At 36.4% G+C, this 13,097-nt stretch overlaps 1 protein-coding gene and 1 pseudogene across 4 annotated transcripts; both read left to right on the forward strand.

Moving 5' to 3' along the window:
• The first annotated feature begins 1,052 nt into the window (after positions 1-1,052).
• LOC117930305 (sugar transporter ERD6-like 5) lies at positions 1,053-6,080 on the forward strand. 4 transcript variants are annotated; one of them, XM_034850890.1, is made up of 18 exons: positions 1,054-1,278; positions 1,643-1,705; positions 3,025-3,114; positions 3,221-3,280; positions 3,522-3,587; positions 3,688-3,753; positions 3,831-3,906; positions 3,988-4,052; positions 4,206-4,298; positions 4,399-4,479; positions 4,565-4,649; positions 4,743-4,786; positions 4,872-4,934; positions 5,018-5,077; positions 5,173-5,226; positions 5,354-5,413; positions 5,530-5,644; positions 5,727-6,080. In XM_034850890.1, exons 1-18 carry the CDS (start codon positions 1,108-1,110, stop codon positions 5,849-5,851), a joined length of 1,437 nt encoding a protein of 478 aa, XP_034706781.1. In that variant the 5' UTR covers positions 1,054-1,107; the 3' UTR covers positions 5,852-6,080. The 4 variants fall into 4 exon arrangements, with proteins under 4 accessions (XP_034706783.1, XP_034706784.1, XP_034706781.1 ...); XM_034850892.1 differs by lacking the exon at positions 3,522-3,587 and having other exon boundaries at positions 1,053-1,278; XM_034850891.1 differs by lacking the exon at positions 1,643-1,705.
• Positions 6,081-6,238: 158 nt separating this feature from the next.
• LOC117930306 lies at positions 6,239-10,649 on the forward strand (annotated as a pseudogene).
• Positions 10,650-13,097: the final 2,448 nt, after the last annotated feature.

Here is a 13,097-nt window from a genome sequence, read left to right on the forward strand (position 1 = left end):
AAACTTTATTCATTGCTTTTTGTTTCTTTTGCTTCTATGTTACTTCTTGATATTGTTTTCACTAATAATTTTAAATTTGGATCACACTTATTTTCACTTTTAATTTTAAGGAAATCATTTTTTTAAGAAACAATTTTTAAGTGATGTAGCATTGTATTATTAGTTAAAAATATAATTAAAAATAGGAAAACACAGACCATTTATATGATAATATAAATATTATAAATATATGTATTTATAAAATTAATTAATTTTATCTACTAAATTTAATATATAAAATAATTATAATTATTGTAAATATATTATTTATGAATAATAACATTTATAAAAGTGTAAATTATGTTTAGCACCTGAATTTTAAAAAAAATAAAAATAAATTAGATATGGAATATAAAATATTATGGTATTCATTTTAAATTAATTAAATTAATTATAATTATAAATAAAAACTAATGTACTTTTATAAGATTTTGTTATCTATAATATAAATAATAATACTTTAATTTTTAAACTTTATTAATTACTTTCTTGTTCATTTCACTTTTAGATTTTTTTTTTTTATAAAAAAAAATGTGTTATCAATTTTATTTATATGAATTTATCAATTTTGCTTTTTTTTTTTAATCATCTCTTCAAGAGACAATTTTTTTTTTCTTTTTAGAAAAAGAAATCTTCTCACTAACAAGGCAAAAATCTCTTGAAGGCATTTTTGCTTCCAAATCAAATTACATAACAAGTCTCCTAGTAATTCTCTCTCTTTCTTAGTTGGAAAAAACTACCCTAGATTTGAAAATATTTTCTCCATTACGTGGGTTACAGATTATTTTCTCCTTCCTAGTTGGCGACGGTCCTTTCAGGGGAAGAAATTAATAACGGGATTACAAGTTGCATAAAACAGTAAGGACAGATAAGATGTGGGGTTGATCCAAATCCAAATTTGGTCCCACCTCATGTAACAGGCCTCTCCTGCAGTAATTTTCTTTCAAAATAATTCAACGCAGAAGAAACAACTAACTTTCTGCGTTTTAGAGGCAATCACCAAACTTTCACTCTCTCCAAACACCTATATCATCTCACTCTTCTTTCTTTTCTGTGTCTTCCCAGGGCATGATAATGGAGAGAGCAGGCATTGAGGAAGGTCTTCTTGTTGAAGAAAAAACTAACGATAAATATGGTGGCATTGGGGGCAGCAGTGGCGATGATTCCTACCCTGTCACAGCTGTTGCTGTCTTCAGCACTGCAGTGGCAGTCTGCGGTGCCTTCACTAATGGCTGTGCTGTAAGTTCAATCCACGGGCTTCCCCATTTTGGGCACATTACCTAACATCTTCAACTTTTAATGTAAAATTGCTAAGGTCTCATGTTTGAGTCTCACCCAAATCTATTTATCTAAGAATGGTCCTACTTTTTGAAAAACAATTTAGAAAGGTATTTTGGCAACAAATCCGGCTTGTTGGGCAACTTTGAACGTGATAAGCTGAATTAGGCTGAAAATTATGGTTTATGATTCTTTTGAGCTGGTTATGGGTGAATATGGGCCTCAGTAGAACCATATACTAGGGATAGTTATCTGTTTCAAGGAGCAGACTAGCTGTATAATCAACTGAATTTGACAGAGGTAGTGGTTTATGATCGCTTTGTAGGTTGGATATTCATCACCTGCTGAGTCTGGAATCATGGATGACTTGGGCCTCTCTGTGGCTGAGGTAAGTACTAAGTAGCAAGCAACAAGAAAATGACAGATGTATATCAACAGAATGATAAGTGCCAAACTCCTAAGCTGGTGACATACTGTCACTCGTTATGATAGTGGCTTCAATTTTATAGTACATGCCTCATGAACTACCTCTCTTGGGGAAGGGCTATTTGTGCTCCATTTTAAGCATTCCCACTCCACATCCAAATATTTTTGAATTTTACATGTGTTCACATTTTTCAATGACTCCAACTTTTCTTTTTCCCTGCTATGTTCTGTGCTTTGGTAACCCATCCTCTAATATATGTTGTTTGATTCCTGCATCACTTTGTGACAAATGCTCTGTTTTTAGTCTTGTGATTTCAAATATCCATATCAAACCAAAGAGGAATACAAGGAAACAATTTGGAAGCGTTTGGTGTCTTTTTTTCAGTTTGAAGTTTCATTTTTTGGTTCTTTATGTTTTCAGTAGTTTGGATGAATATTTGGCTAAGCAATCTAGAAAATTGGTGAAATTGGCCAAAGTTGGACAAAGTATTCAATTGCTCATAAAAATTTTCTTGACAAACTTTGGCAGCAGTTGTAATGCCATTAAGATTTGAACGGAGAAACAACTCATCCCAAACTCCTAGTGACAAACCATGCCCATTCCCAAATTACTATAAATTCATCTTACCTCCTCCCTGTTGACTGCTGATCTCACAAGTCACTTAAATCATGCTTTTACTTTCTACTCTTTCCTTCAATTTTTTTGCTTAATTCATAGTTGTTCCATTGAGTTCTGTATCTTTATTATGCCTAAATCACCCTAAATGAACCTTGTCACCCTCCTTAAATTATGACTAATCATGGTGCATTGATCTACCAAACCAACTCTTGACATTTAGTGTTGCTGGCTCATTTCAATTCTTTTTAGGAGCCAGCATTTTACTCATCAGGGGACAAGGGGATTATGGAACTGGACTGTAGTGGGATTTCATGCATACTGTCTATTGAAAGAGGAGTCAGGTTTAACTGAAAAAGGAACATCATTGAGACTTCAGACTATAACAAACTTGTTAAGCTACAAAGTGCTTATGAACATGGTGTTAAACTATGAGCTCCAAGGCATTATAATTGTCTTAGCATAGAGGTAACTTGTGAACATCATGGAGTACACTTCACCCTGTGATAGATACAGGAAAATTAACTCAGATATGTCTAGCATTTAACATGATCAAAGGTGAAGTTACTTTTGCAGCCCTGGAGTGAATTTTATTTATCTGGTTTAAGTAGAGTTTATTATTTTGTTTTCTCTGAGTTCTATTACTTACATTCCTCTCTTTGCAGTACTCAGTTTTTGGCTCAATTTTGACAATTGGAGGAATAGTAGGTGCAGTAATTTGTGGAAAGATAACGGATCTTTTTGGTCGGAGAGGTGTAAGTTTTATAAACCTTTGAATAACTCTAGGCCTGCTGGAAATTTTCAACTTGAAAACCTTTACCATCTCTTCAATTCTTCTCTTTTGGTTATCTTGTCAAGCAGACAATGTGGTTTTCAGATATATTCTGCATCATGGGGTGGCTTGCAATAGCATTGGCTAAGGTTGCTTACCTTTCCCTCCATCCCATCCTTCTTTCCTTCCTCACAAACCTAAGCTTTCTTTTATTAATTTTTGCTTTGTGGGATTTTTGAGAAGAAAGATTCATTCTCCAAATGTCATCCAAGGAGGAGAATAATTTCTAGTTAAAGTTACACACTTAGCTTCCATATTTACTAAGTAACTAAATTCATATTTTTTTTCTTGTGGGTGTCATTAATATAAAATTGCACTGCTTGTTGGAAGAATTATTGGTGGCTAGACTTGGGAAGACTGTCGATTGGATTTGGAATTGGGCTTATTTGTTATGTGGTAACTGTGACTTGACTTGGGAGGATGTGATTGTCTATATTTAATTTACCTATCCTAGTGATGCCTAACAGAACTGATCAACCTTCCTCTTATGTATCAGGTACCTGTATATATTGCAGAAATTATGCCCAAGAATATTAGGGGAGGATTCACATCAGCCAATACGGTAAATAAACAAAAATATGGACTTGGATCAAAGAACTAACCAAATGCTTATATGCTTCTGTGTTGCTAACTCTGCAGTTGATGATATGTTGTGGCTCTTCACTGACTTTTTTTGTTGGAACTGTGGTTTCATGGCGCATCTTGGCTGTGATTGGTACCTTCTTTGTACTATTCAACTGATTAATTTAATCTGTGTAGTTCCATAAAAATGACTTCTATTTCATTTCATTTTCAGGAGCTATCCCATGTATATTACAGGTTATAGGTTTATTCTTCATTCCTGAGTCCCCTAGATGGCTGGTGAGTCAGATTAAAATTTGTTGAGATTCTTTAAGTTTTCTGCCATTCCTGGGACATTTTTGAGCCAAAAATCATTTCAAACCGAACGTAGCAAAATTTATAAAAATAATCCATGTTTTTTATTAAGTTAATGAACAAGAAAAGTGTCTGCAGGCAAAGGTTGGCCAAGGGGCAAGGTTGGAAGCTGCTCTACAGAGGCTAAGAGGAAAAAATGCCGATATTTCTCAGGAAGCAGCAGAGATCCGAGTAAGAATTCATCTGTATATGCTCATGAAAGAGTAACTTGAAAGAAATACTTCCTTTTCTTCTTATTAGTCACTGGTTTTTGGACACTTGATGTTTACAGGAGTATACAGAAGCCTTTCAACAGCTCTCTGAAGCTAGAATTCTAGACTTGTTCCAGAGGAGATATGCTCATTCTCTTATTGTAAGCCCAGAATTGACCTTTTAATGTGCCATGTTCCCTTTTCATGGTGTGCCTGATCTTTTCCAGATAATTCCAATTGAGTTAGGTTGGAGTTGGGTTGATGGTGCTACAACAATTTGGAGGAAGCAATGCCATATTATATTATGCAAGTTCTATCTTTGAATCAGCTGGTAAGTGAAGGATCCTTGGTATTGCTTCATTTTTTGAATGTGAGGGACATGGAACAAGGAGGAATGAAGATATAAATCTCTGGTTTATGACAGATTTTTCAACCACATTTGGGACAAGAGCAATGGCTATTCTCCAGGTTTTGAACTCATATTTTAACCATGACTTGAATATGGGATTCAGCTTCATGCTTTTCTTAGACATGTATAGATATTATTTTGCAGATTCCAGTGACATTTTTGGGTATAGTCCTAATTGATAAATCTGGAAGACGACCACTTCTAATGGTTAGGATGGATTGAGAACCTATTTTTAAGTTTTTGATGTAGTTGATCAACAATTGGATAGTCAAGTTTACCTACACTTTCAGGCTTCTGCAGCTGGGATGTGCTTGGGTTGTTTGGTTGTAGCATTGTCATTCTTATTGCAGGTTTCTTCAAAATACTTCTGTAATTCATTTGTTGCTTTTGTTCTTGTCTCTATAAATGACAATTTCATAAAAATGCATAAGCTTTTTATGAGCAGGACCTGCAACAGATGAAGGTGTTAACTCCAATTTTCGTACTTATTGGCATATTGGTAATCTAACTTAACATAAATACTTGTTTTCTCAAATTTTATCCTATATCTTTTCCGGGGTTGTAGCAGAGTTTTTACATATTGATAAAATTGAATAGTTTTATTGATTACTTAAACCTGCAATCAGGCTTATCTGGCAAGTTTATGCATGGGTGTTGCAGGACTACCATGGGTAGTCATGTCAGAGGTAGGCAAATTTTGTTAGACATGAAAATTAGTTCAATGGCAATTTATAACAGAAGTATGGTTCGGCTATAGGATTTAGATTCATAGCATACCCTGATTGATGAGGTTCTGTTTCAGATATTTCCAATAAACATAAAGGGCTCAGCTGGAAGCCTAGTAGCTTCATCCAACTTGTTCTGTTCTTGGATTACCACCTACACTTTTAACTTTGTATTTGCATGGAGCTCAGCAGGTGATCTCTTCCCCTTTCTCTCCATCTCTGTCCAGATATGGTCATGCATAAACATGACTTATTTATCACTATACTTGTGCAGGAACATTCTTCTTATTCTCGATTATTTGCAGTGCAACTGTCCTATTTGTTGCAAAGCTGTTGCCAGAAACCAAGGGGCGAAGGCTCGAAGAAATACAAGCAACAATAACCCATTTTCTTGAATAAGATAGACTTAATTTAGCTTTGATTTACATTTCTCAATCAAGCTGGAAACAATATGGATGCTTTCATTTTCTAGGAAGAGTTAGGGTATGTCATAATTTAAGGAAGATGAAATTTTAGAGTATGCAATAACAAATCTCAATCTTCAATGATTCAACCATAGTTTTATGGGATACCCATTTGCTAATTACCAGTGGTTGAGCAATGAGATGGTTAAAATATTCATGTCCTATAGATAATATTATTATTTGCCTCTTATATATAGAATGTACTAACCCGAATTCTCATATGGCTCCATTTGCCTCTCCATATGGCTATAAGGGCATGAAGACTGCAGTGCCAGACCAGCCATTTGAACTTGTCATTTGTAAGCAATGTAGCTTCATATATACCTAATCTTATAGCACATGAAATGAATTGAACTCCAGACTTCGCACAGTACTGAAAGATCCTTGATTTTAAGCCTTAAGATTCCACTCAACTCATTTGGGAGGATAAGGATTCAAGATAAAAGCTTAAGATGCATGCTACTGATGCAATAAACTTCTCAATTTTACCTAGTGAAAGACAAAAGGAAAAGAAGAAAAAAAATATGAGTTACCATTAATTCTCCATTTGATTTTGAATTGTGTAACTCACAAACAAAAGATATCAATACATGAGAGTATTTTTAAATGAATATGGTAAAATAAAATAAAATCATGTTGAAATCAATAGCAATAATTCAAAAATCAAAATTAGTTCCTGTCTAACTATCAAACAACTAACTTTCTCTCGGGGAACCAGCAAGCACCTAACTTTTTTTTTTTTTTTTTTTGAAAGGCTTAAAAATCTTCCTCTCGTTCTTCTTTCATCTTTCATTTTTTGTATATTCTTCCAGTAAGAAATGGAGAGAGCAAGCATGGAGGAAGGTCTTCTTGTGGAAGAAAAAACTGCTGATAAAAATGGCGGCATTGGTGGCAGTGACGATGGTGATTCCTCCTCCTCCATCACAGCTGCTGTTGTCTTCAGCACGGCGGTTGCTGTCTGCGCTTCCTTCACTTATGGCTGCGCTGTAAGTACATCATGGCCATATGGAAAATGAAAAAAGAGGAAAAAAAAAGAAAAAAAGAATTACATAACAGGTGGTGAATATGTGAAGTAATGTGAGAAAGTAAGTTCTGTAAAACAGAATGTCGTGGGCGAAAAATGGTAGTTTAGAAATTTTCCCCATCAAATGATCACATTTTTATGGAATAAACAGTGATTGAGTATGATCATAAATGTTAGATTTTCACACCAATGCAAACAGACGATATAACAGGAGGGAGAGATAACAGTTGATATAGTATTTTTCATTCTATTTTTCAGGCTTTTTCTTCAGAGTTGGAAAGGAACAAGTATAATAAGCTAAATTTAACTGAACTTGTCAGTGATTGATTTGTAGGCCGGATATACATCACCTGCTGAGTCTGGAATCATTGATGATCTGACACTCTCTGTGGCTGAGGTGAGTACTGAGTAATTAATAAATGAAGAAAATGGTATATCAACATAGCTCGAACTCAGCAACACTAAAACCAATCACATACCATGACTTGTCATGAAGATAACTCTAATTCTACATAAAATAACAAGGACCGTGGCCATGGTTGTTCTCCTTTTAAGGTAATATGTATATGGCATCCAAGCTGATCATGGCTTAACGGTTTATTTTTCTGGTTTAAGTAGAGTTTATTATTTCTCTCCGGTGATTTCTGTTCTTTATCTTAACCTCTTCTCTGTGATCTCATTTTGCAGTACTCATTCTTTGGTTCCATACTGACAATTGGAGGAATACTAGGCGCAGCAATAAGTGGGAAGATAACAGACCTTATTGGTCGCAGAGGTGTAAGTTTCATGAACATTTAAATAACTCTAGGTCCATTGTAGTGTTTTCAACTTACAAAAACTTTACTCCACTCTTAGAAGTCATTGAATTTTGGTTTATATTGTAAAGCAGACAATGTGGTTTTCTGAGATATTCTGCACCATGGGGTGGCTTGCAATAGCATTTGCCAAGGTTTCTATCTTTTTCTTCCATCTTCACTATTTTGGAAATCACTGTTTGTAACAATGGAAGTAACTGTCTTTTGAAATTGAGGCTTTGCTGTCAAAACATGTTATCATTATACATGCTCTGGATCTTCATTAGAGGCAACTTATGTGTTTCTGGAAGGGTCTGATTAATATGAAATTTCACTGCCTGTTGAAAGGATCATTGGTGGCTTGACTTGGGAAGATTGTCAATAGGATTTGGAATTGGGCTTATTTGTTATGTGGTAATTGTAATAACTTACTTTGCAGTTCAGTTTATATTTGATATACTTATTCATGTGATGTGTAACAGTACTCCACTTTCCTATCACCATCCAGGTACCTGTATATATTGCAGAAATTACACCCCAGAATATTCGGGGAGGTTTAACATCAGCCCACATGGTAAATATAAACCATTATTGACTTGGATCAAATATCCTACTGAGTGCTTATGTGCTTTGATGTGTTTGTAATCCCTTCAGTTGATGATCTGTTGCGGGTTTTCTCTGACTTTTTTTGTTGGAACTATCATTTCCTGGAGGATTCTGGCGTTAATTGGTAACTTTGTTGTGCTCTTTTGCTGCATTAATTCAGTGCAAGGGTTGCTCCATAAACATAACTTCAATTGTTTCCATTTTCAGGAGCTATTCCATGCATTTTACAGGTTATAGGTTTATTCTTCATCCCGGAGTCTCCTAGATGGCTGGTGAGCCCAAATACAAATTTGTTGAGATCCTTTCTGCTTTTTGTACTATTCTTGGAAAATTTTTAAGCTAAAATCTTGTCAGAACTGAATGTAACAAATTAAGCATATTTAATAGATGACTTCTTGTTTTTATTTAAGTTAATGAGGCAAGAAAATACAAGAAGCATCCTTTAAAATTTGTCTGCAGGCCAAGGTTGGTCGAGAAGAGGATTTGGTAGCTGCTCTAAGGAGGCTAAGGGGAGTGAATGCTGATATTTCTCAAGAAGCAGTAGAGATCCAAGTAACAATTCATCTGTATATGCTCATGAACGAATTATTGAGGGAAATTTCATGATTTTTGATATATTATTGTTGATTGATGCCATGATGTTAATTTTACAGGATTATACTGAGGCCTTTCAACATCTCTCAGAAGCTAGAATTCTAGACTTGTTGCAGAGGATATGCTCATTCCCTTATTGTAAGCCTAAAATTAACCCTTCAGATTGTCATGTTCCCTTTTTTGATTGTGCGACCTTATTCGTATAATTCCTATTGGGTTAGGTTGGAGTTGGGTTGATGGTGCTGCAACAATTTGGAGGAAGCAATGCCATAGAATATTATGCAAGTGCCATCTTTGAATCAGCTGGTAAATTTAGGATCCTTCTTGCTGATTCATTTTATGAATAGGGGAATAAAACAGAACATGCAGGAATGAAGATATGACTCTCTGGTTTATGACAGATTTTTCAAGTGCATTTGGTATAAGAGCAATGGCTATTCTCAAGGTTCTGGACTCCTATTTTAACCGTAATTATTATGGGATTCTGCTTCATGCATTCCTCAGACATGTGAACATATTCTTCTACAGATCCCGGTGACTTTGTTGGCTGTATTCTTAATAGATAAATGTGGAAGACGACCACTTCTAATGGTTAGGATGGGGATAAAGTGATTTTCAACTTCATGATATTGTTGAAGAACAATTCAATAGGTTATTTGCTAATGTTTGCAGGTTTCTGCAGCTGGAATGTGCTTGAGTTGTTTGGTTGTAGCATTATCATTTTTATTGCAGGTTTCTTCTACTACCTATTTGAGATACTTCCATTCCCTTTGTTGGTTTTGTCTTTTTTTTTTCACAATTTCTTGAAGCACATAACCTTTTATGAGCAGGACTTGCACCAGTGGAAGGAGATAACTCCTATTTTGGTACTTATTGGCATATTGGTAATCTAACTTAACATAAATATTTTCTTATCTCAAGCTCTATCCATTGATAAGATTGAATAGTTACATATGTTGACTGTCGAATTCTAAAATCAGGCATATACGGCAAGCTTCTCCATGGGAGTTGCAGGACTACCATGGGTTGTCATGTCAGAGGTGGGTAAATTTTGAGGCCCATGAAATCTTCCACTTGCTCAAATGTAAATTTATAATAAAATTAAGGATTGATCATAGGATTTACATTGATAGCACACTCTGATGGATGATGTGTTGTTTCAGATATTTCCCATAAACATAAAGGGCTCAGCTGGAAGCCTGGTGACTTTATCTAATTGGTTCTGTACTTGTATTACCACATACACCTTTAACTTTGTATTTGAATGGAGCTCAGCAGGTGATCTCTCTCTTCCTCTACATGTCTCTCCAGACATTGGTATGCATAGACGTGAATTATTTATGGCTGTAGTACTTGTTCAGGAACATTCTTGTTGTTCTCAATTATCTGTGGTGCAACTGTCCTATTTGTTGCAAAGCTGTTGCCAGAAACCAAGGGGCGAAGGCTCGAAGAAATACAAGCAACAATGATTGGATGAGTGCTGTAATGAAAATATTGTTCCTTCTCTCAGACATTTGTTGATCATGAGATTAACAAAAGAAGACGAAGATTCTGTAATCAGTTTTGGTTTCAAGTATTCTGTAATAAGAAAGCTTTACATATGAACTTTCATGGGAAAGGTAGGGAATATAATTTAAGGAAGATGAGGTTTTAGTGATATTGTAGACCTTCATTTTGTCCCTAGCACACACATATTTTTTTATTATTTTTTCTCCCTAGCCACTCTTTTTAACACATGTTTAGGATTCCTTTTGCTCAGTTTTTCATCATCCATTAGTAGTCCATGTCTACTTAGCTCATTATTGATTTTTCAGCTACATTTCGGAAACTTATTTTGGGTCTGAGCACGATTATTGAAGGCCTCTTGGGATTGGTTTTTTTTCTAGGCTTTGTGTTTTTAGAGCTTTAGAGCTATTTTGGGCAGCTTGGTTGGGATGAGGACACATGTCCAGGCCGTTCGCTTTCTCTTTTTCTTGGCCGTTTTTGGCCTTTTGTGAGGCCCTTTTCCTCACCTTTTTGGAGCACCTTTTTTGTTGTGGGAACAGAGAGGGGAGTGGGGACAATCACTGCAGGGGAGTGGGCTACAAGAGACACATAGCAAAGGACACTGTTGTCTTGGCATGGTGGTTAGGAACCAGAGGACATTTTTCCAAGCGAGAGCGGTGAACTGCGGGGGAACGGGAAGGATTCAGCAGGGAGGTTTTTGGGGGAGCAGAGGACTCTCCGGAGAGCTGTTTTAGGAAGGTGCAGAATAGTGAGAGAAAGTAGGGCAGAGGGGTTAAAGAGCAGAGGTGACAGCTGGTGTCTTGAGAGAGCTATGAGTAGAGGAGGTGAGCCTACTGATTTTCCTGGGTTTTAAAGAGAGCGAGCTGAGTGGAGATTTTGGAGCTGTGAGAAAAAGAGAGGAGCAGAGAAAGTAAGAAAAGCTGTGAGAAAAGAGAGTTGGAGCAAAGCTAGGTAGTGCGGGGAAGCTAAGCAAAAATCTTGCTCGAGAGGAAGCCTCCCAGGTAAGGTCTCTGTGAACTTCACATTTCCTCATTTTCACATTATTCTTTCACATTTTTCTACAGATTCCCTGGTGTTAGTTTATTGATTGGTTTGGACATTAAGGATTATTGGTCTATTTTTGCTTAATCTATTTGTTTGCTTACATGCTCTATTTGATTTCATCTTGATTTCCTTGACTCCTCTTGTAAGTATTTGATGCACGGCTTCATCGCTGAGCTTGATTTATAAGAATCATGCTTGTGTTTTTTTGTTAATCCCACCTATTATTAGCCCATGGACGTCACCTGAAATGAGGCTCTGTACATTTCTGTTTTGCATGTTCTCCTATTTGCTTTACCCTCAGTTTTTTTTACTATGGTTCCTATCTTTGCTTTTATTCCTCTGTTTCTGGTGTGTTTGGGGTGTTGAGTATGGCCATCTTGATTGGGGTGCTTTTGAGAGAGCCCCATGTGAGCCACGTTGCATACAGTTGGAAATTTCTTGGTGCCTCTAAACCTATGAGAACCACTGCAATGGAAATGGATTCTGAAGATGAAGAAAATGATGGTCATTGCTGTTGGGTTGGTTGAATAGATTCAACTGTGGAAGGCATCAGTAATGAGCAATTTATCCAACTTTGCATCTTTCTCGTATCGGGTTCACCGGAGAATGGGAAAATTCTGATCTTTGTTGGTTATTTGTGAAGTCAAGGATTGAAGCTCTACTGAAGCTATCTGCTACAGCCTAATATTGTCTGGTCTTTTGAAGGAATGTTTATTGTTTTATCCAGCACCATGGTCTTCGGGAGACATTGTCCTATTGTCTATTTGGCGAGCTACAGGTTTTTCAAGCCAGGGGAGACATGAAGAAGGCTTGCTTCTAGCAAGACATGATGCTGTTTCTCTTGATGATGATGGGAATAGCACAATTAAACTAAGAAAATTATTCCAATGCCATATCCACTCTGATCAGATATTGAAAGAGGATCCTCTCCGGGTGGGAATTCTGCTGGTATGGAGAAAATGGAAAGTCATGATGTAAAGGTGCCCTATTGATTCAGATTGGTGGTTGAAAACTTCCTCTTCAAGTATCTGAATTCCACGTAGAGAAGGAGCTCCAAAACATGCTAAATTGCCAAGGTGCCTAGTGAATGCTCCATGCTTATATGCTATCCGGACACCCGGTTACAGCTTCTGATGACCGACACCAGTTGAAAGATCTGATTCACCATTGTTTTTTCTTGAGTTAAATCTTGAGAAGGCTCGCAGAAGTGTGAATAGTGTTGGAGTGGTTGGAAATATGGTTGATGCTGTAGATGGAGGATATGAAAGGGATGGCTATCTCTCCTTCCTTGTCGCCCAAAGCTGAGATGGATTCATTTCTTTATGGGATTGAGCTCCACAAGGTGGTGAAAGAAAATAAGACACTTGTTTCTGCCTCTTATGGATTCAACATCTTTAAAGCTCCATCCAGACTCCTTTGGTGTTGAACAATACTTTGCTGCAGAGATATGCTCTGCCCTTATCTTCCTTCACTCCAACAAGCCTTTAATCATCCATGGAAATCTGAAACCCACCAAGGTGTTCTTTGATGGAAATTACGTTTGCAAACTGGCGGTTTGAGAGTTGGTGCATGCTTCCAGTTTTTGATTGTATGGGTGTTCTGGAGAAAGGTTT

Source organism: Vitis riparia, chromosome 14 (assembly GCF_004353265.1).
Source record: "Vitis riparia cultivar Riparia Gloire de Montpellier isolate 1030 chromosome 14, EGFV_Vit.rip_1.0, whole genome shotgun sequence".
Taxonomy (NCBI): Eukaryota; Viridiplantae; Streptophyta; class Magnoliopsida; order Vitales; family Vitaceae; genus Vitis; species Vitis riparia.

Excerpts from the sequence above, each read along its gene's own strand:
- LOC117930305 (XM_034850890.1), top strand. The coding sequence starts at position 1,108 with ATGATAATGGAGAGAGCAGGCATTGAGGAAGGTCTTCTTGTTGAAGAA. Across the intron at positions 3,754-3,830 it reads GATTCACATCAGCCAATACG|TTGATGATATGTTGTGGCTC; the intron begins GTAAATAAACAA and ends CTAACTCTGCAG. Across the intron at positions 4,650-4,742 it reads TTCTATCTTTGAATCAGCTG|ATTTTTCAACCACATTTGGG; the intron begins GTAAGTGAAGGA and ends GGTTTATGACAG.